Genomic DNA, 24,698 nt, shown 5'->3' on the forward strand with positions numbered 1-24,698 from the left:
ATGATACTACTGCTGGCTCATCATTACATAGAGAGGTCTTCAGAGTTACTATAGGAATCATAGGTTTAACTCTAGAAATAAAACTAAATACTACAGAATTTCTCCACTTGCAAATTATTAACTTGTGAAATTTATTAATTCAATTAAAAATGAATTAGTGCTCAGACTTAGACAGAAATGCTGTTGGGTAACCACCTGCCATTTTATTTTTTCTGAATGGGGATATCTATGCAAGAGTTGTGGTAAAGTATTGTTTTAAAATTTCTTAAAAGTTCACATGGATCATTATAACAAAATGTTCTTATTAAATCATTGAAGATGGAGAGGGATTGTAAAATTGAGTGCAGAAGAGGGAATTTCACTCAGCAACAAATGTTCAGAAAAAAATGTTTTTTTAAAAAAAAGTCATAAGCCTCTTCTCCTGTGTGGTATAAGAGTTAAATTTTGCCACTTAAAAAAAAAAAATCAAATTCCTACCAGTACACAATAAAAAATAGCTGCTTCTAGTCTCTAATGGTTATCTACAAGGAGGTTTAGGAATCAAATACCCCAGCTGTTTAAGGGGGTGGATAGTGATACAAGTCTGACCTCTTCCAGGAATCATAAAAAAATGGTAGTCCTAGCAAACATAAATCAAAATAACTTACTCTAATAAAACTGTGGTGCAATGATAATTACAACAGACATTAAACCACAAATCAGCAAACTACTAAGTTTCCCAGCTGCCTTTTATACATCTGAATACATTTTATTCATTCAAAATTTTCTGTGTTGCCATTTTATAGAGTTGCAAGACACCCTCCGATAGAACCTTTCTGAATTTATTCAGCGATGTAATTTTTTTAAAATTAAAAGCATCTAGTTCAAAGTATTTTCATTCAATGGAATTTATCAAAAATGTGGATAATTGATATATTTTGGAAGTTATAAAGACTATTCAGTGTTCAAGAGTTAAACAGGACAAGGATATCTTTTTTGTTCAGCTATTGGGTTTCCATATAAAAGAGTTCAGATTAGGCACAACTACTTACATGAATTCACAAAATATTTTGGGCACCGACCTAAAAAGCATCAAAAACATACACATTGATCTCCAAAAAAAGCAATCACAGTGAAAAATTAAAAAGATGAGGAAAGCTCTCCTTAATTTCTATAAAGGTCATCCAATAGGAGAAAGTGCTGTAACTGGTCTTCAGTACAAATAATCTGCCCCTGTCAAATATGCATAACAACTTGCTGTTATATTAGATCATTACTGCATGATGGTATGGATCATCATCTTAGATAACCTGTCTTCTATAGAAGATGATCATGAGGCCACTGATTGGAATGATTCCAGTTACATGTACCCATGAGACTTTAATCTCAGCCATATGGAGGGCTTTTTTAATAAAATCAAATCATAAATCATTTACACTTATAATGAAGTGGCATACTTAAAACTTAGATAAGTATAGTCTGTCAAAATTGGTTGATGTTGGTAATAAGGATTATACTGGGACCTTTTATTTATTATATGGATGATTCAATTTCAGTCTGAAAAATTCCCCAATTAAAGCATAGAATGATGCTTTGATCCAACAAAAAAATGGAAATCCACACATACAAGTGCAATTGAAAGCTTTCAAATATTTCTAGCAGTGACCATTATACACACTATTTTGCAGCTGCCTTCCTGCCTCCAATCAAACCTCTGTTGGTATAAAATGGCAACTCTCATATCTACAATGCAATACTTATGGTTATTTTGGCATTTCATTTCATACAGCTATCTCAACCACTCTTGCTTAATTTCTTCCAGCTAACTTTTTTCTCTTGGCTTTGACTTTACTGAGTTTGTTCCAAGATTAGCCAATTTCTTGTTTGGTTATCTTTTTCCTCCCTATAACATTGGACTGAATACATCTTTCTAAGGGGCACTCAGTTGAGTACTTACCAGCCGCTTTTGGATTTTTTTTTCCTCCTGTATTTACTATCCTTGTAGCGTGCAATATTTACCAATGATCAAATACCATATATTTGTTATATTGTCTTGCTGTCCATTTTGAAAACCTTCAAATAAGAATTGGAAAAACATGACTCCAAGGGAACAGAAGGTACAGCACGGCTACATTACAACAGCGTTCGAAAATTGGACCAAGTAAAAGAAAAGTTTAAACTTTACAACACTGATTTGGAACCAGAATGGAAATAACCAGAAATGCAAATTACACTCAAAAATTCCACAGTTTAAAGTGTTGAAGAATGTTACACATCAATTCTGGAAGTACACACGTACATGCAAGTGCAACTCAAAAGCTTTCAAAAATTACTAGCGGTTTCTATTATACACTCTTTTTACAGCTGCCTTCCCACCTCCACACAAACCATCTTCTGCCAGGAAGGCAGAATGGGCTGCCATCAATTAGGAGGCAACGTTACTAGTTTGCACTCCTGGCACAGAACTTCACACACAAAGTGAATACAGGATTGGCATTCTGCCCAATTTTTAAATTCTAATGGGCAAAAAAAATCAGGCAATCTGCAAAACAGGTGTCCTAACTTCCATGCTAGATATGGCAACATTATCCCTGTATCACAGCACAATGACAAATGACCCACTGAAGCCAACTATGCACTGAAGCTGGGATTTGAACCAAAGCAAAATACATTAGAATGAGACTAGCCAGCCCAGTAGGGAGCTGCAAGTCATCAATAACAACCTGCATCTTTATAGTGAGTTTAACATACAAAAAAAATCCCAAAGCACTTCACAGAGGCTAGAGGGGAAGGGTGGGAGGCCATAGGAACAAGTAACTTTATATCCTGTTTTTTAAAATGTCTCTTCAAAAGAACTTTTATTGCCTAATGTAAATTATAGTTGCCAAATAGTTGCTGTGTAACTTACAACATTCAATTTTTAAAAAACTTGTGAAACTAGTTATGGGAGGGGGAGTTAAGTTAGGATATACTAACTCAAAGATTTTGAACTATTCAATCGGAACAGAATGGGATGCAGATTGTAAAACACAAAATGCTAATAATTACATAAAATGGTTAAGCCTCACTCTTGCAGTTATAAAACTGTTCCCAAATTGTTGACACGTGTACCATAAATCTGTGAAACTGGGGAAATCTAAGGCTAGACTTTTACTATTACATCAGCAGTACAATCTGGGATCCTCCTGGTGTTCTTTGATGGAGCTCATCAAGTTCGATGTAGCTGCCATTATTTGCAGTGTACTGGACAATGATTCACTGGCCTGAGCAAAGACAAATACTCCAAACTACCAGGGTAGCTTATGACCATTATCAAAAATTTCACAAACAGCTGATGGCCATGTCAGACATAGATTTGGCAGAATGAAATAGCTAGAAGCACCGCAACTCTGTCATATTTCCTGTATTAGGAAAGGGACTTTAAGTGTTGTCAACGTTAAACCTCAAATGAAACCCATCAATATATTTCTTCATTCAGATCTTGTAATTGATTGCAGCTTAGAGAGGAATATTGTTCTTCATTATAGCCACTGGCAGCCAGCTCCAGCTCACACTGTACATTTGGGCACCACACAGCAATTAAGGTTAAACCCCAATTTGAGTTGGAGATTTATTTTCTTTTTTCCCTAAAAAGTCATGCAACATTAAAATTGACATTGGTATTGATTTTAATTATTAATTACACTTTTACCAAAAACAAGTTTACAAAAGGTCCCCCCCCCCCCCCCCCCAACTAACCCATCTCTTCTCTACTCTCCTGAAGGAAATCCCAACTGGGATATGGCTCCACAGGGAATACGTGCCTTCCTGTACTACAGCACAGCCATTCGGTCCAACAGGTCCATGCTGGTGTTTGTGCTCCACACGAGCTCCTCCCTCCCTACTACGTATAACCCTATCAGCATATCCTTTCTCCCTTGTTTATCTAGCTTCCCCATAAATGCACCTACGCTAGTCGCCTCAATGACACCTCGTGGTAGTGAGTTCCGCATTCTAACCACTTTCTGGGTAAAGAAGTTTCTCCCAAATTTCCTATTGGATTTATTAGTGACCATCTTATATTTATGGCCTTCTCCGCAAGTGGAAACATCTTCTCTATGTCTACCCTATCAAACCATTTCGTATTCTTAAAGACCTCTATTAGGTTACCCCTCAGTCTTCTCTTTTCTAGAGAAAAGAGCCTCAGTCTGCTCAATCTTTCCTGATATGTGTAACCTCTCAGTTCTGGTACCGTCCTAATAAATCTTTTTCGCACCTTCTCCAGTGCCTCTATATCCTTTTCATAATAGAGACCAGAACTGTGCACAGTACTCCAAGTGTGGTCTAACCAAAGTTCTATACAAGTTTAACATAACTTCTCTGCTTTTCAATTCTATCCCTCCAGAAACAAACCCCAGTGCTTAGTTTGCTTTTGTTATGGCCTTATTAACCTGCGTCGCTACTTTTAGCGATGTGTATCTGTACCCACAGATCCCTCTGCTCCTCTACCCCATTTAGACTCTTATTATCCAAGCAGTATGTGGCCTCCTTATTCTTCCAACCAAAATACCTCACAGTTAACTATATTGAAATTCATTTGTCAATTACACACCCATTTTGCAAGTTTATTAATGTCCTCCACTAATTTGTCGTAATCCTCCTCGGTATTAACGATACCCCCAATTTGGTAGGGTATGCAAATTTTGAAATTGCACTTTAGATTCCAGAGTTCAAATCGTTTATGTCCCAGCACCAATCCTTGTGAAACACTACTTCCCACCTATTGCCAGTCTGAGTAACTACCTTTAATCCTATTCTGTTTTGTAGCCAGTTTGCTACTTGTCCCTGGCTCCACATGCTCTGACCTTAGTTGTGTCACCTTATCGAAGGCCTTTTGAAAATCCAAATATATTACATCTATTTCATTACCCTTGCCTACCTCTTCTGTTACTTCTTCAAAGAATTCAATAAGGTTGGTCACGCATGACCTTCCATTTTGAAATCCGTACTGACTTCTTTATTATATTTTCAGTTTCTAGATGTGTTTCTATTACATCTTTGAGTAAGGATTCCATTATCTTTCCTACCACTGACATTAAGCTAATTGGTCAATAGTTCCCTGGACTGGTTCTAGCTCCCTTTTTAAATATAGGAATCACATTAGCTGTCTGCCAGTCCTCTGGCACAATTCCCTTTTCTAATGAATTTTTATATATATATGTGTAATAGTGCCTCTACTATCTCTTCCCTAACTTATTTTAATATGCCCGGATACAATCCATCCGGACCAGGGTTTTATCCTCTCCAAGTTAGATTCATTTATCAATTATCTCCCCCCCTTTCTATCTTAAATGTCTTTACATCTTTTTTGATCTCTTCTTCAAATGTCATGCTCACCATGTTAGTCTCCCTGGTAAATACTGTGGCAAAGTAATTATTTAATATTTCTGCCATTTCGCTGTCATTACTTGTGAGTTTATCATATGTATCCCTATCCTGATTTTTCTTCTTGTTATTTATGTGTTTGTAGAATACTTCACTATTTCTTTTTATAGTCCTTGATAATTTAATTTTGTAGTTTCTCTTTGCCTTCCTAATTGTTTTTTTTAAACTTCTTTCCTAACCTTTTAGTATTCCGCTTTGTCATCGGCTTCTTTGTTGTCTTTGTACTTAGTGTATTCCTTTCTCTTCAGTTTCAATTTTGCCCTTATTTCTTTATTCATCCATGGTATATCATTACTGGCTAGTTTGTTGGTGCTTTTTAGTGGGATATATTTCTCCTGGACTCTATTGATCACCATTTTAAATGCTTCCCATTGCTGTTCTTTTTCTTTGTTGATCAGTAAATTTTTTCAGTTTATTTTCCCTAGTTCCATTAGGATTCCCTGAAAATCAGCTCAACCAAATAACCACAAATGTAAGCGTAAGCCCTGGCCGTCATTGCCAGCAAGCTATTTGACAGAAAAAGATATCACATCCACAACCGATCTTGTCCTCGCCCGATATTCACATGTACACTTCAAGCAGCAGTCGCTAGATAGCTATTAGGAACAGGAACCTTCGTTAATTTTCCCCTCCCTGAACCCAAGGACACAGTGGCGAACTTTAGCACCCTACCTTTTCCCCAGCTGAGAGCTAACTCAGCATAGACAAGGAATCAAACAAAGGTCTCTTATGGCTCAGAAACTCAACCATCGAGGCAGTAGATCTTGCTGATGTTTTCTCAAAACAAAAAGATAAACATGCTGTAAATATTTTAGACAAGCTGAATATTTAATATTTTTAGGTGAAAGCACTAAAATGACCTACAAAAAGCCAAAATGTAGATTGAAAAAAATTCTTGAAGTACACAGGTACTTTATTCAGAAGAGTGTCTTCGGCCGTCAAATAGCACTTCTGCCGATCCCAGTTCACAGGTAATACAATCCCCAATAGTTTGGTGCAAGGAGCTAGAAGCATTAAAAATGAAGTTGAGAGCTTTGATCATATCTTGCATTTGGCTCATCATGTAGCAGCACTGGTCCATGTCCATACGAAGTATAATTTTAACTGCTGCAGTTGCAATAGTCAAGATTTTAAAAAAGAAAAATCGAATCAGTTTGAGTGTTAAGTCCGCCGACACCTTTTCCGTTGGCAAGCTTCAGCGTCTACTGAGGAAGAGCTATCGGAATCACTGCCTGATGAGCTGCATGCAGCCTCTTTGCCACTGCCTTCATGATTCATAGAAAGGACCCAACCCAACCGATTGCGTAGCATGCGTTTCAGACCCGGAGGTAGGGGAAGAACTTCCAATTTGTCATTGTGATCAGGCATTAGTTGTCGGAGCCGGAGGCAGCAGAGGTACTGAAGAGAGGTCGGAGAGAAACAAGATCGAATCACTTTCATACTGCTCCTCGCTGCAGTTGAACAAACCATTGGGAAGAACTTCTTGTTTTGCAGCTTAGTAGCTGCCACTCCTTTATAAGGAAAAACACTTGGTTAATGCCAGTTGGGCACACACCATTATCTTCATTCATCTTTTCACAATACAGCAAATATTTTGGACTATTGAAAACTTGTGTCAAATTTAAACTGCCACTCAAATATCACTAAAATATAATTTGGTTTTGCCAGATCTGCTAGCTGCCAGGAAGAAAAAAAACCCCAAATTTTAAAAAACTCAGGAGCAAAAAGAGCTGATTTCACCATTTTCTCCTAATGCATCGAGTTATTGGCCAATATCCCATAAAATATGGACTTTGAAAATATACAAATTATGTCTTGTCCCAAGATTTTCAATAGAATACAGAAAAATCAGAAACTAAGTTGGAAAAATTATATTTCACTTCATCGAGGCTTTTATATTACGATAACTGCAAGTGAGGGCAAAAACTTACCGATAAGACCCTAAAATTGCCATTAGTATTTGCATAATACATAGCTAGAGAAAACTCAATTTTAATGGAAAATAAAGAACTAAACAGCACTCAGTGCATAAGTCTCAAAGTGAGTCTGCAGGTGCAAGTGGCTTATATTGTGACATAAGTAATTTATTTTGCGTGAAGTATCAGTTTTCAACATGTAATATTCATGAAACTTTTTTAAAAACCTGTTCTGTTGGTTGTTTTCCGGTGTATGGTGATATAGTGAGATTATAGTTGCAAGAGAGTGTTTAAGTTTTTGCTGCTGGATGCCAATTCATTAGAAAAGAACCGATGGTCACTTAGAATGCATCACCACTTAGACTTCCCACCTTTTATTTAAAGCCCACGAACACCACAGTGCAAATTAAGCTGATTGTGGAACCCGACCCTTTTACGTTCACAGGATACAACTGCAGTACGTTTACAGCTTTGAGTTGAAAGAAGTAATTTAAACCCCTCAAATGTTTTGATGTCTTGTAACATAATCCAGACTGTTAGGTGATATTTATTAAAATATAGTGTATTTCTAAAAACATGTTTTTGTATAGCTCACAGTTTGCAACAACAGTAGGTCAACATCCAATCTACTGGAGATTAACAGGTAATAGTGAAAATTAACTTGAGTCAATTATATTAAACATTTCAGTTCAGGATCAATAGGTAATATAAAATTCCAACTACTTAAAACTAGATCATACCTATGCATTTCCTATTTTTGAACAACGTCAGGGTACCATGCCAGGTATCCAAGTGAACACCTATGATGGAGCCCTGTCCGAATCTTGTTGAGAAGTGAATCTTGGCACCTTTGTGATGCAGTACACCTACAATAAACAAATTGAATATTTTTTTTAAACCTCAGCTATAAACACATGAAGACTACAACTTTATTCAAAATGATCTATTGCACATGTATAAATAAGATTCAAATAAAAGTAGCTTTTAGAAATCATTTAAATTTTATAAACTCTGATAGAAATTAGAGAGAGGTTTAAAAACTTAGGGATGGTCTCAAAATTCTTGCCCGTATCCAAAGAGTATTGAGTTTCAAGATCTCCTTCAGTATGAGGCTTGCACGTGAAAATCGGATCCTTTTCACAAAACTACTTTAAAAATTGCATCCAATTACAGAAAACAGAGTGCAAACAAAACATTTTGCACTGAAAATCAATCCTGTTTGCACAGAATTCCAACTTGTTCACAGAAATTATGTATGCATACAATGTCCAAGAACAATTTCATTTACTGTCCTTTCTTCTCCCAATTTGCCCCCAGTTTTGTGGCTACATTTTTTATTTCTCCATTCCCAGTCAACTTCTTGCTCACTTTTCCTAGTGAGCAGAGTCTCACAAGGCTTGTATATATTATCCAAAGCATTGGTGAAACAGCTTTACAATCTTATTGAGCAGTTTCATCAGTGCTAAGTAAAAGGGAAAAAAAGCACTCCCCTCCACAGCTGAACTCCTTCCTTGGCTGGAAGTGGAATGGAGACAGCAGGACAGGTTCAAGAGAGTGTGCTGTTGCATCCGCAAGTACAGTTATGCTTTGATCCTCTAAAATAGCATACAAACCACCTTCAATTTAGATGGAGGGCTGGTATTGTTGATTTGAAAACTGACCAAAAACAAGGAAAAGTACCCTAGTATTTCCAAACATTTCACAAGAGTAGTACCTGTATAGGAGAGACCCCAGCTATTTTCATCCTTTCCCAGTAAGCTGCAAAAGGTATGACGAAATTTGTCCAGTTTGACATCAGTTGTTCCTATTCCTACCATCTAAATAGTGTACAAAAATAAAAGACAGGACAAGTCAAATACATCAAGTTACAGAAGGTAGATAATACTCTAATCGCTATGGTTAGATGCCATGAGTATATTCAAAAAGAATGTGTTTGCAAATATTGCTGCTCATAGTGCCCACATTAATTCTTCCTCCTGCATGTTACCTCAACAGAAATCATTAAGTACATTAACATTTGTCTTAGTGTAACAATGGATAGATTTAATGCACTGTACAGGAAGCTACTAGATCATGACAATGTCACATTAACATCAATGAATATACGGTTGGATCATCTTCAATTGAATAGTAATGCACATTTTATTTAAGCTCGAAGATCCAAGTCCAGCCATTCACTATCAAAAGTAATGAACCTGATGGTCAGCTTTCTGCAATGTGAAAGTTAACACTGTCAGTCAGTTCAAAACTTGACCAACAGTTACAGCTTAGAATGATTTTTAATATTAATTTGAATGGATCTTTTACCATTTGTTTTATTTTACCAAATCTGTATCACTGGGTAGCCAAAGAACTTTGAACTGAATTCAAAGAATTCATTCTCCACTTCAACTCTGACAAGTCTCCAACTGAAAGGCTAACTTATAACCCATCTTGTCTCTTTTCAGATGTCAATAGATCTGCTATGCAATAGTCCCCACAACTTAAATCAGCCAATTTCCATTATATCAATTACAAAATTGCCACTTCGAATGTTAAGTGCTCTGTGTATTTTGGGCAGAAACTGGTGTTCAGTGAGTAGATCGCACCTCATTAAAAAGGTGCAACTCCCATGTATACTTAATCACCTCTAATTGGTGTTGGGTTACAGCTTGCACTATTCAGCACTGACTGCATTAACAAATGTAAGGAATCTTACAAGAAGTAAATAGGATCTCATTATGGTCTAATTACCTTTGTGCACTTAATTCCTCTAAATTGGGGGGGATTAGGGGGAATATACTGACATGGATTGAGAATTGGTTGACAGACAGGAAACAGAGAGTTGGAATAAACGGGTCTTTTTCCAGGTGGCAGGCAGTGACTAGTGGGGTACCGCAGGGATCAGTGCTTGGGCCCCAGCTATTCACAATATATATCAATGATTTGGATGAGGGAACTAAATCTAACATTTCCAAGTTTACAGACAACACAAAGTTGGGGTGGAATGTGTCATAGAGTCATACAGCACGGATAGAGGCCCTTCGGCCCATCGTGTCCGCGCCGGCCATCAAGCCCAGTCTAATCTAATCCCATATTCCAGCATTTGGTCCGTAGCCTTGTATGCTATGGCATTTCAAGTGCTCATCCAAATGCTTCTTGAATGTTGTGAGGGTTCCTGCCTCCACAACCCTCTCAGGCAGTGAGTTCCAGACTCCAACCACCCTCTGGGTGAAAAAGTTCTCTCTCAAATCCCCTCTAAACCTCCTGCCTTTTACCTTGAATCTATGCCCCCTTGTTATAGAACCCTGAGCTGTGAGGAGGATGCAAAGAGGCTCCAATGTGATTTAGACAAGTTGGGTGAGTGGGCAAGAACATGGCAGATGCAGTAACGTGGATAAATGTGAGGTTATCCACTTTGGTTGTAAAAATAGAAAGGCAGATTATCTGAATGGTGATAGATTGGGAAAAGGGGAGGTGCAATGAGACCTGGGTGTCCTTGTACACCAGTCGCTGAAAGCGAGCATTCAGGTGCAGCAAGCAGTTAGGAAGGCAAATTGTATGTTGGCCTTCATTGCAAGAGGATTTGAGTACAGGAGCAGGGATGTCTTACTGCAGTTGTACAGGGCCTTGGTGAGACCATATCTGGAGTATTGTGTGCAGTTTTGGTCTCCTTATCTGAGGAAGGATGTCCTTGCCATGGAAGGAGTGCAACGAAGGTTTACCAGACTGATTCCTGGGATGGCAGGACTGACGTATGAGGAGAGATTAGGTTGACTAGGCCTATATTCACGAGTTATAGTCCAACAAATTTATTTTAAATTCCACAAGCTTTCGGAGGAGGAAGCCTCCGAAAGCTTGTGGAATTTAAAATAAATTTGTTGGACTATAACTTGGTGTTGTAAAATTGTTTACAATTGTCAACCCCAGTCCATCACCGGCATCTCCACATCATATATTCACGAGAGTTTAGAAGAATGAGAGGTGATCTCATCAAAACATATAAAATTCTAACAGGACTAGACAGACTAGATGCAGGGAGGATGTTCCCGATGGCTGGGGAGTCCAGAACCAGGGGTCACAGTCTCAGGATACGGGGTATGCCATTTAGAACAGAGATGAGGAGAAATTTCTTCACTGAGGGTGGTGAACCTGTGGAATTCTCTACCACAGAAGGCAGTGGAGGCCAAGTCATTATATGTATTCAAGAAGGAGATAGATATATTTCTTAATGCTAAAGGGATATGGGGAAAATGCAGGAACAGGGTACTGAGTTAGACGATCAGCCGTGATCATTTTGAATGGCAGAGCAGGCCCGAAGGGCCGAACGGCCTACTCTTGCTCCTATTTTCTATGTTTCTATAAGTGGTGTGGGGTTACAGCTTCAATAGTGATTTGCTAGTCTTGATCAATAATAATAGTGCTACCCCTTTAAACCATCCAACGTGCCCGCTAAAAGCGGTGGGGACTTATATCCATTTTTATTTCATTTTTCACTTGATGACTTCCCCATATAAGCCAAAAAAAGGAAGAACTGGCACATTCCCAAAGGAAACAAGATATTTATAAAACCAGCCAGTGGGTAAACCCAGATTGTTTTTCCAGACTGCAATTAACAGAGGTTTTAAAGATCATCCCCTTCTGGCCTTTTAGATAGGGAATGGTGCAGGACAGGAGGCAGTAATTAATGAATGAACATGGGAGATAGTGTTCCCGTAGGAACTGTGTGAATAAAGGATTGATAAACAGCGATACGCAATGCTTCGGGGAAATGCTTAAAAGGGATGACAATTAGAATTTTAAAAAATCTTAAGATCTAGCACTACAGCAAAATTAACTTAACATTAGTGAACAAAATGAAGATAAGCATATACGAGACAGTGTGAAAATGAACATGGGTGTAAAACTGGTTACCAAGTCCCAGATTCCAGCTTTAATCAAATCCAAAAAATGGCTTTTAGTGCTGCATTAACATAGAACCTTACAGCACAGAAGGAGGCCATGCAGCCCGGCAGGCCTGTATCAGCTCTTTGAAAGAGCTGTCCAATTTAGTCCTACACCCTTGTGGTGTCTCTTTCATTACTGTGCACAATTACCTTCAGTAAAAGATCACTTTTCCTGAAATGACCCACGTGCAATTAAAAGCTTAATTACATCATATTAACTGCTAACACCTTGCCCATATTTTTCTACCAAGTTTAACTGTACCTACCATATCTGTACCATATACAGGGGAGGTCATTTTTATTTCCCAGAAGTGTTGTCCCTCGCTCATTTCCTTGTCCCCACGAATGGCTGCTGTTCCACAACTGTAATCCATGTGGAAATTCACTTCTCGGCTCTCACAGCTCAGCAGCGTAGCAGAGGACTTGGTAGAATCATCCCACACCCATTCAAAATCTGCAGGGAGGTGTTTTTTTTAAAAAAAACTTTTGAAATTACCACTAAGTCATGTTTTACTCATTTTAATATTTCACGATTACAGGAACATCGCAGGTGTTGACATGATTGTGACGAACCAAAGCTATGCCCGTGCAAATTTAAAAGCGCACAAAAATTTATTTTAAAAAAAAATTTGGGGTGGAGGGGGAAGGAAAAAGTACATTTTTAATTCCTCTTAAATTACCACCCATTATCAGAATATTTTCCAGTATTCAACTGTTAATCATAAATTTGGAAAACCTGCAGTGGTTACATCATAACTATTAGTCCTTTAGCATGTGAAAGTTCTTCAGTGTGAATGCCATCAAGTCAAATACATAGAGCACACTAACCTTACCTGTACATTCCATGGCAACTGCAGTCAACAAAGCAAAAAAATACAACTGGCAATAAATATCGGTTCACCTACTCTATAATATGGATCAAACAAGTACATGGGAGTGATTTGATGGCTGTAGACTTATTATATGGTTCAGATTTTTGCCATAATTGTCAGAACTCAGGAATGAAATCACCATCTTGAAATCACTCAAACCCATTATCCTCCATTTAGTCCACTTAACGGCAAATCCAGCAGTTATAGTTTAAATTAAGTACTGGTAGCAATGACACCAGGTATTCCTTAAATGGAAATGTGTAAGCCATACTGAAAAGCAGCTATTTGAAACCTCATTCTGATTAAGTTGACTGATGTAGCTCGATTTGTGTCAGTAGGGACCCCACCTTAGTAAAGTTGATACAGCCTCCTCTTACGTCAGGAATAAGTACGGCAAATTTTCTAATTTCCCACAGTTCTGTTGTTGACTGATTTCTTAAAAGTTCTGATCTGTAGAATGTTCAATCCTGGTGCTTTATCACTGAAGTTCTTCCAGAATCACAGCATCGGGATTAAACATTTCACGTGATCAGTTTACATTTCCTACAGACTTATTAACTGCTATAACCTTACAGTGCTACCAAATCCCTTAAAAATAAAGACAATTTTTACTCATTCTTACATTCATCTTCTTCTCCACAATGACAGTCCTTCATGCGATGGAAACTGCGCATACTACCACAGTATCGGGTATCACTTTGGCTTACACAGTCACAGTATGACTCTCCTGTCACAGGTAATGCAGTTGGGATTGATGGTGGCAAATGGAATTCTGGCTCAGAATCAGAGTCGCTGTGCTTGAAGAGATGAAAAAAAAATCCACATGAAAAAAACATTGTATGTTACAGCACGGTCGTATCAACACTAATTCTTGCACAAATTAATTAGTTACAGTACTGTGAGCAGCTTTTCCAGCAAGAACTATTGTCTATTTTGCACCTGCAATTTTTAACCAAAGATAGAGTTGTAAAGGTTTTCAGATTTTTTTAAAAAAAATCTCCATAACAATTAGATGTGAATTGAAAACTGACCCATATTTGATTGGGTAAGAAAAGTTCACTCGTGAAAACAATGAATGCTTGCGGTTTCCAAGTAAGAAACAGAACAGAGATCTTCAGTGAAAATCAACTTTTGCCCAGGGAGATGCTTTTTGAAAGCTGCTACACACAAGGCTTCTCAGCTTTGCTCTTCAATAATAAAACTAACTACATCATTTCAAGTACTACTACAAAGAAGCAACAACTTTCACCTTGTCACAGGAAAGTTTGGTCAGCTCTCGTGCATCAGCTGCAAAGAAATCTGTAGCCTAGACTTACCCAATGTACAGACTAACGGATAGCTATATAGAAAAAAAATTGTTTGGCCTAAAAGTGATTACATTTTTTTAAAAAGCAGCATGGATTGTATGAAACTATTTGCTAACTTCACTGGTTAACATCATTGTCACAGTGGATAATTACCTTAACTCTGAATTATGCCCAACGTATTACAGAAAACAAGAGACAATCTCTGGGACTTAACATCAAGGACAAAGAAGTTACATTCTTCATATGATTTAGCAAACTATTTTAGTGGTGGGTTTTGCAGAACTTCCATTTTATTAAATATTCAAACTGTATGTAATTTTGCAGAAAAAAAACTAGATTAATCCAGAGACCAAAATGATAATATAAAATTGTTTATCATTCCTTTTCTGGTTAATTTTTAAAACAGGAAATTCAAATATTTGCCATACTAGATCCTACTGAATAAACCAACAGACTAAAAAGTTACAGTTAACAGTCAAAGTTCAAGCCATATACTGTCCTATAATTAGAGATCAGGTCAAAATGCACATTAAATGACAATCATTCTATAATTTTAATCAAATTTGCATTTATAGCGAGCTGATGTCATAGAAATTGCTTATCAGATTTATTAGGTAAGATTTTAAAAAATTTTCACAGAACAATTTCAAACTACAATAAAGTTACTCAACTGTTGAAAGCAGCACAACTAGTTTTCCTGCGTATGCAATGCCATCTTAAAAAAAATAACAATTTTGAATCCGGAATTAAGCCTTCTAAATCCTAGCACCATGTTGCCCATTGGTGACTCTAAGGTGTGCTTGACCTGCTATGTAATCTAAGTCTATATCTAAAAGAAGAGCAAGAACACAGTGAATTGTATATGAGGCAACTCCACTGATCATTAGGTCAGAGACTAGAAGATTCAAGATTGATTACTGTCTGTACTGGGTTAGCACTACAACTGGCTTCAGTTAAAAGGGATGTCACAAACTTAGGAAGGAGGTTAGAAAAGAAGATCTTATTCATTTGTAGACTACTCAGTCTGTAAATAGAATATTTCATTGCTAACCTGTGTTATATTACATACCTGCCCATCCGAGTCATAACCAGGGCCAGGACCTACTGACCCATCAGGCAATACTACAGCCACAGCATCAGCATCTCGAATACCACTGTACACATACCGCCAGGCACGATTATTTCTGGTACGACGAGACATGGTGCTCCTAAAATCTGCAACGTAGTAAGATTTGTACAATAAATTAGCTATGGCATTCGACAGCTCTAATTTTTATAAACATTACTTTTTAAAAAAAAATTACTGTTAGTCAAGTCTCATTAAAAGCCAAAGTAAACAACCTCCCAATTAAGCTATTTTGATGGGATGCTCTCAGAGACTGCTGTATGTACAGCACCTCCACTTTTTAAAAAAGTTTTAAAATTACAAGATACGAAGAGGTATTCAAATTAAGTATTTGTTTAAAGCTACCCTACACTTACTAAGAGCAACGTTAGAAATTCATCGAATGTCCTTTTAAGCTTTTCACCAGATCCATGTGCCCATATATATTTTAGCATAGGGCATCTGCCAAACAATGCACTTTTTTGTTTTGTGAAAAGCTCACCCAGTTTTATTCCCACAAGGATACAGTTAAGATTTTTCTGACATCCATGTTCTATGCCTTGAGGGGGGTGGGGGGAAAAAAAAGGTACACCATTATCCTCCTGGCTCACAAGGAGTGCTGAGAAAGGCACCTACCTTGTGGAGCCGGCAACACCCACCCCCTTTTCACTGTCGGGTTTTCCGACCCCTGGGAAAATTGCAAGGCATCTGTAAAATTTAAATCAGGCTCCCAGTTGTACTGTGGGAGCCCGATTAAATATGTTAATGTAGTGCCCCGCCTCTTCATGGCGAGACAATTGGATGCCACGAAACCAGCTGCAGTAAAAACACTAACGGACACCTACGCAGCATGTTGTTGTCGTGTTCGCCATTTTTAACCCCTCTCCCCACCAGTCGTGTGGGGCTTAACATAGAGACCCATAAGTTTGACAAACCCACCAGTTTAGGCTAGTGCGGCATCAATTTGTTTGAAGGTTATCTTCCTTTGCTCTGCTTAATATTTACAATCTTCAGGCAATGGTGAAGTGAAAGGTATCCCTTTTTGCAGCAAACAAATAGATTCTAATCACAGAAATTACATAATTATCTCCTGTCCATAATAGACATTTTGTAAAGGCCAATGGTGCATTTTTAATAGCTGAGAGTGCAAAACTGCATTCTCATTTTGATGTTGAAACCGGTTTCTGAGGAGCTTTTTCTTGTCCTGCTAAATGAATAGACATGGAGTTATGGTTATTGATATGACAACTAGATCATCTTTTATAGCTTGCTAATGCTTGACAAGTGAGGGCTGTTTTGTTTGCTGGGGATATTACTGAATATATTGCTGATTGTGATATGCATTGTTGATTTATGATGAATCTTTCATGGACTTAAAAGTTCAATACATTGGTGGTGCTTTATTCACTGGGTGCAATATCATTGTGTATTATGGAAGTGGAATGAAAGGACGAAAGGATGAATGAATGAATGAATGACTGCTGTGATTTAATCCGAGTCACTAATCAGATGTGCAATGCTAAATGTGAGGGCAAGCTGATGCACAGCTGACCAAAGAGATCATATAATCACTACAGCTTTGTTCCAAAAAATACAAGTATATTGAATAGGAAAGTAAATGCTTTTGGATCCATCTTAAAAGGTGGTTATTTATTCTATAGGTTTCTTTCCTCAAAGACTCTGTCGCCTGCCTGACAATGGATCAAATTACACATTCCAGACAAAGGGTTGGGTGAGTATTGTCCTCCCATATCCTGCTGGTGGCAATACCAGAATGTGTTACTGCCACCATAGTGGTGGCAATAGACATGACCAAGTTTTAGTGGGTCCCAGGTATGGTTCCATCAAATCCTATTACCATAAACAGCAATTCTACTGGTAGTGCAAGCAAGACTAAATGCCATGGTCACAAAGGCATCTGTGATTGTAAACCCTATGTTTAATGTGCAAACACAGAAAAGTTAAGGGCGACAATAACAAATCCTCACCAAATAAAGTATTAAGATTAGCAAAAATAAATCAGATCTTCGTGATGACCAAAGAAAATCTAAAACGTGGTGTGGAATGTTCTGCGCATCCCCAAAGATGAAGAAAGCCAAAAGCAAAGCTCCATGCAACAAGCACAAAAAACTTTAATTGCATAGATGCCCAACAGAAGACAACTCCAGAAGAGCCAGATCACAGAAAGTTGTACTATATAGCACCAAGAATTTATAACCAACTCTTTAAAAAAAAGTCCATATTACCAGTCTCTAAACAACCACCTACCAAACATATCCTGGTATTAAAGTTGACAGTTATATCGGCGACCTGGATATTTAAAGTCAATATAAAGTCTAAACTGCATAAATGCTGCTAAGGACTGGAAGGTGGCTAATGCAACACCCCTCTTGAAAAAAATGAGACAGGGATAAGCCAGGAAATTATAAGCCAGTTAGTCTTACTTTAGCTGTTGGTAAACTACAAGAGTCTATAATATGGGATGAAATTATTAAGTACTTAAGTTAATCAGGGCCAGTCAGTACAAATCTCTAAAGGGCAGGTTGGGCTTAACCAATCACATAGTATTTGAAGAAATATCAAAGGATAAAGGAATACAGTGGATATAGTTTTTCAAAATGCATTTGATATGGTAACACAAGAGACTTATGCCAAAGAGAATAACACATGGAATTAAGGGGGATGTGGTAACAGATAGAGAGATGGTTGGAGGGCAGAAAATATAGGGTAGGGGTAAAGGGATGTTTAAGAACACAAGAAATAGGAGCAGGAGGAAACTGAACGGCCCCTCAAGCCTGCTCCGATATTTAATACTATCATGGCTGATCATCTATCTCAACTCCACTTTCCCGCCCAATCCCCATAATCCCTTGATTCCCTTTGAGTCCAAAAATCTATCAATCTCAGCCTTGAATACACTCAATGACTCAGCATTCACAGGGGTAGTGGATTCCAAAGAGTCACAACCCTCAGTGAAGAAATTTCTCATCTCATCTCAGTCTTAAATGGCCGACCCCTAGTTCTAGACTCTCCAGCCAGGGGAAACCACCTCTCCGCATCTACCCTGTCAAGCCCCTGCAGAATCTTGTATGTTTTAATGAGATCACCTCTCATTCTTCTAAACTCCAGGGAGTATAGGCACATTCTACTCAATCTCTCCTCATAGGACAACCCTCTCATCCCAGGAATCAATCTAGTGAACCTTCGTTGCACTGCCTCTAAGGGGACTGTATCCATCCTTAGATAAAGGAGACCAAAACTGTACATAGTACTCCAGGTGTGGTCTCACTAAGACCCTATACAACTGTAGCAAGACTTCCTTGCTCTTGTACTCCAACCCCCTTGCAACAAATGCCAACATACCATTTGCCTTCCTAATTGCTTGCTGTACCTGCATGGTAGCTTTGTGTTTTGTGTTCGAGGACACCCAGATCTCTCTGAACACCAACATTTAATAGTTTCTCACCATTTAAAAAATAGTTTTTCTTTTCTTCCTACCAAAGTGAATAACTTCACATTTCCTCACATTATACTCTATCTGCCACCTTCCTGCCCACTCATTTAATCTCACTATATCCCTTTGCAGACTCCTCACAGCTTATTTTCCCACCTAGCTTTGTATCATCAGCAAACTTGGATACATTATACTCAGTCCCTTCATCTAAGTCATTAATATAGATCGTAAATAGCTGAGGCCCAAGCACTGATCATTGCAACACCCCACTGGTTACAGCCTGCCAATCTGAAAATGACCCGTTTATTCCTACTCTCTGTTTTCTGTCCGTTAACCAATCTTCTACCCATGCTAATATATTACCCCCAACCCCATGAGCCCTTATCTTCTGTAACAACCTTTTGTGTGGCACGCATGCCTTTTGAAAATCCATATAGACTAGACTCACTGGTTCCCCTTTATTTACCCTGCTAGTTACATCCTCAAAAAAGGTTTCTTGGACTGGTAGTGGTGTTGTGGCCACTCATTTGCTATATACGCGAGTGAATTTGCCATAGTAGTCAAGGGAACAATGAGTGAAAGTTGCCAATGTCACCAAATGGGAGTGGGGGTGGCATGGCAAATTGTGATCAGGACTGTAAAATACTGCAGGAGGATACAGAAAAGCTAGCACGATGGATAGAGCGGCTCAATGTAAAGAAACGTCAAGAATCTAGAAAAGCAGGGAGGCAATAGTGAACTTACACAAAATCTTAGTTGATCCGCAGTTGTAGTATTGTGCAAAGCTTAGGGTTCAAAGGATATGAAAGCAATGGAAAAGGTACAGCATAGATTCACTAGCGTATTAACAAGCATGAGATGTTAGTTATGGAGCAACACTTGAGAAGCTTACAGAAGATAAGGGCTCATGGGGTTGGGGGTAATATATTAGCATGGGTAGAGGATTGGTTAACGGACAGAAAACACAGTAGGAATAAACGGCTTTTTTCACTGCAGCTTATAAGGTTGAGGGCATGAAGAATATATTAGGGTAAATAGCAATTGGTTGACATTGTTTCCATCAGTTAGATAGCAACAAGACCAAAAAAATAAAATCTCAAAAAAGAATTTAAAAAAGGTCAGAAAACTTATTTGGACAGTGGTTAGAGTGTGAAATTATCTGCTATAATTATTGCAGCAAAATCCAAAAAGTATTTTCAAAGGGAATTAGATGGGTGCTTGATGAAGAGTAAGAAGCAGAATGAGATTAGACTAGATGGCGTGTAAGGAAAAACACTATAGCAGACTTGATGGACCATCTGTGTCTCTTCAATAGATAGTTGTGACTGGATTAGAAGTCATAATTGACGTGCAAGGTGAATTTTAGAAGATCGAGGAAAATGTGGCTAAAGCAAAATAATTTAAGCTCAGGGGAGAAAAACATTTAAAATATAAAAACTGAAATAAAAGAAACTCAGAACAAGGAAACCAACGAGAAGAGAAATGTTAATTGAACGCAACACTTCCAAGTTGGTTAAAAAGGTAGGGAAAAAAGGCTAATGTGTGAGGGACTAAAGGAAGTGCCAGTCAGCAGTCATGGTGCACAATCTTCCTAAACTTACTATGTAAATAGGTCTTAAAGAAGGGGCACTTTAATATAAGAATCTACAAATCCCATTTTATTCCCTTTGTTACCATGTTACTATATTAACAGCAGTCAAGTTACTCAGGCAGTAATCAAGTCTTAAAGCCTTGGAGCCTCATCTGTTCTACTGGGCTGCTTTTTTCAGTCTGCTGAATTTTCAGCTTCAAACCACAGCAAACTGAACAAAACCTCCAAGTTTTATTCAAATTTTTAGTCACACCAGAATCAAATTTGCATTCGTTTATTTTTTGTGGATTCTCTGCTACTTAGCACTCTGGAAATTTACTGGTTGTTAAGATATGTAGAATACTGTAGCCCTAGGCCTGATATCTCTGATGGATATCTGGATAAAACACGTGTGCCGCAGCAACAGACCATTAGCCAGCAATCTGTGGAGTTAGGTTTGCCTGACTATATACTGGAAAATCTAATCATCAGGTTTACTGTCAATGCTATGTGCCTGATCTATACTAAACCAATCTGATGACTTGGCTAACAAGAGGGGAGGGGCCAACAAAGAGGGACTGGGCTTCCTACATAAAGAAAATATCAGGTTAGAAAGAATGTATTCTGGGGCAAAATAAAGTCATGCACAGAATACTCCTGGCACCTCTTGCTGTTAAAATCCCAGTACACAAATGTTATTTTTATTTGAAATTTGACTACCACAAACGTATTTGTACCACGTTAGCAATAGATAACTGCCTAGATTAACACACAGGCATCATATTTGCACATTTACACAAGAATTGGAAAATAAAAATGTGGTATTCATTAAGTTGAGGAATATCAATGCATAGAATGGAAAATTATTTCACATTTTGCACCCAATATCAGTATGAAATAACGCCAGATCAAACAACATGAAAGTACCGCTAAACTGCCCTAGAATGTAGCTCAAATTCAACGTCAAAGATCATCTCTTATTAAGTCAGCGTTTCGACCGGCAATTTAGAGTAAACACTGAACTGTGGTCATATGTACAATTTAAACCCTTAACTTTAAATGCTTACCTTCTATGAAACCCTACAGCAATCTCCTAACCCTGGAGTAAACCTTCATTTCACGAGGAACTTTATTCTACCAGTCTGGACTGAGCTTGGATCCAGATTTAGAAGTATTATACAGTGTTACTCAGTCCCTGTTAGACAAATATAGTCCTAGATAATTTTCCCAAAGAATAGAGTATATTGTCTGAAGGTGCCTAGGTAACAGATTAAACTTGAAAACAGACAGCCATAAAGACTGGCATTTCAGCAACTCAGGAATGACATGCACCCCCAATTACAGAAGCAGGCCCAATGGAAAGAAGAAGTCTTGAACTGTGAGAGGCAAAGGTAAGCATCGTCATGGTACACTTAATTTTAAACTTTGCTATAAAATGGAGAAAAACTGGACAAAACATAAAAGGGTCAATGCATATTGAAATTTTGTAATCTTGGCCCACCAAGATTACAAAATCTCACTTCACACATGTAAGCATCCAGGAGCCCAACTGCAAGGTCAAAAGTATTGAATGAAGATATCCCTGACACATTCCTGAAAACACATTGGAATAAAGGGAAAGAACTATTTGGTGACAACTATTGACTGAGGAGGGGGGAGAAAAGCCATGTAGCCAGAATCAGGACTTCATGAATTGTGTCAAGAAGATGCTGGACATTAGTCATTCCAGTGCCTTCCACAAATGAACATCTGCTGATCGGGATGAATCATTTTATCAATTATTGTTCAGAATGGTTGCCAATTTATTGGCGAAGAACTTACTGTCACAATTCAATAATATCAGTCTGTTAGTGGTACAGTTCAGAAGATTCTTACTTTTTTCAGAGAGATAGAAGCATCTCTCCAAGCAAGGCCTTGATAATACTAAGCAGAAAGAAAACTAATTTAGGGAGAAAATTTTTTCTAAAAGTCAGCTTGGAAGCCATTTGGGTTTAGTATTTACCAGACTGCGACAGTTCAAGAGTTCAAAAATCCTTAGCGAAGGTGATGGAAGAGTTCAGACAGGAGAAGGGCATGCCTGTCAGCCAAGTATTCTGGTAACAGCAGGCAAAAAGCACCACTTGACAGAGTGCAAAATAAAAACAGCAAAACACAGAATTAGTATCTGTAGGTGAAGCAAGCTCAGAACAATTCCTTGAGTTCACTGCCAAGACAAGGCAAAATCTCCACTGCTTGCTGACAACATCTATAGTAGTCATATCAATATGGACTGTTTCCATTTTAAAAAACTTCTTTAATAGTGTACACAGCATGGAGTTTGGTGGGGGGGGGGGGTCAATAACAGCATTACATTGTGATTTTGACACAGAAATACCACCAGAGGTTTAATCAAACTGGTTAAAAGTATAAAAATCAACTTGCAAGAGGTTTCCTATTCCATTCCACCAGAACAGAAATATTCCTAAACTACCAAGGAAATGTCTTGATATTTAACTAGTAGGCATTTATTACATGAAAACTTCCACTATTGATTCCCAAGATCAATCAGTTTATTGCATCTGAATACAAGTCCAAAAAAAAAAGAGAAATATGACAATCAAAAGCAAAATACCGCAGGTGCGGGAAATCTGAAATAAAAACAGAAAATGCTGGAGAAGCTCAGCAAGTCAGGCAGCATCTGTGGAAAAAAAGTGTTAACATTGCAGGTTGAAGACCATTTGTCAGAACTGGTTCTACAAGTATACCTACTGATTGGTATTTTCAGAAGTTTGAATTTTGTTTCGTCCCACACCAAGTGAATCACGACACACCATAGAAAATACTTCCACAAAATGCTCTTTGGCATTAGCAGTTAGAAAGAAATTTCAAAAATAAAACCACCCGTGACTCTACTACTAAAGTAAAGATAGGGACCCAGTGACACATCACAACACCATTCATTACCATAGGTCAAGTCTCTGTTCATGGGCACTTTATCTGGACACATTAGTTTTATTCTGCTGTGCCACAATTTCTTGTTCAAGGGGCAACCAATAAAAGATCTCAACTCTTTAACTTTTTAAAGTGATTGCATCTGGAATAAAACCAGATGCAACATAATAAATTCGACAGAAACTGCACTCTTATTCTGCTAAAAAAAAAACCCTGCATTTTATTGGGAGCTACATTTGAACTACTCCGATAACTTCACAGACTTATTACCAGAGTACAGGTGAATGAAGATGGCACAGCAGCTCACCTAAACTGACAGCTCATCTGATCAGGCAGCAACATGACCTCGTCACCTAGAAATGGCGGGGGGTCACGCACTCAACGTATGAACGGACGTGTAAAGCTGTTCAGGTGTGAATTGTGCATTTATTTTAAATATACTTGAACAAAGCCGTAGGGGAAAAAAAAAGGTGCGCACCGCGACAATAGAAGGCGTTTGCTGCGGCACGACTTAAAATTGATTTGAAAAAGATGTCGCACATTGTTGAACAGTTAACCAATATGTATTTGCCCACTCTTGATTTTGAGCTACAACAAAAAAAAAACAGTCCCAATAAAAAGGATTCTCCTTTGTGTTTTGCATTGTGTTGATGCACAACAGCTGTTTCCCTCCCTCTCCAAATTACATGGCTATTTTAAGTTTATAGTTGCTGATATAATTCGTTGTAATTGGGTTTATCAGCCAGCTGAGGATTTTCAACACAGGAATGTTCTGGAAAACGTTTAGCTTTCCTGAGAGAGAGAAAAAAAAAGACACACACACACACACACAGACCGCTGCACAAACCAGGGGGGAGGCGAGCCTGTGAACCCAGCCCCCGGGATCCGCAGGCCTCAAACACACGCACACACACACACAAAAAAAAACACCACAGAAAGCGCCTCCATCTGCAACCCCTCGGCAACAGCTTTATAAAAACGTTCATTTGTATTCAACAGTCACCCACCTTGGTTAACACCCTTTCTCTGCGGGTAATGTTGCGCAGCTTCCAACCTAATCACTACCGGACTCAACCTAAACAAGGTTTTTTTAAAATTATCTTCTTCTTCTTCTCAACCAAACGTGAATCCCCGCCCCCCTGTCACCCCGCCCCCAGCCCGTCTCCAATACGTCTCTCAGAGACCAAACGTCATGACAATCTCTTCAATGAGTGG

At 38.3% G+C, this 24,698-nt stretch overlaps 1 protein-coding gene across 1 annotated transcript; it reads right to left on the reverse strand.

The window, feature by feature from the left end:
* Window positions 1-6,210: 6,210 nt before the first annotated feature.
* On the reverse strand, window positions 6,211-24,612 carry LOC137340699 (SPRY domain-containing SOCS box protein 3-like). The gene is made up of 7 exons (XM_068003372.1): window positions 24,491-24,612; window positions 15,493-15,638; window positions 13,739-13,913; window positions 12,511-12,698; window positions 9,034-9,136; window positions 8,060-8,185; window positions 6,211-6,914 (listed from the first exon to the last, which is right to left on the reverse strand). The coding sequence occupies exons 2-7, from the start codon at window positions 15,622-15,624 to the stop codon at window positions 6,565-6,567; spliced, it is 1,074 nt and encodes a 357-aa protein (XP_067859473.1). The 5' UTR covers window positions 15,625-15,638; window positions 24,491-24,612; the 3' UTR covers window positions 6,211-6,564.
* Between the last annotated feature and the right edge of the window lie 86 nt (window positions 24,613-24,698).

Source organism: Heptranchias perlo, chromosome 22 (assembly GCF_035084215.1).
Source record: "Heptranchias perlo isolate sHepPer1 chromosome 22, sHepPer1.hap1, whole genome shotgun sequence".
In the NCBI taxonomy this organism is placed as follows: domain Eukaryota; kingdom Metazoa; phylum Chordata; class Chondrichthyes; order Hexanchiformes; family Hexanchidae; genus Heptranchias; species Heptranchias perlo.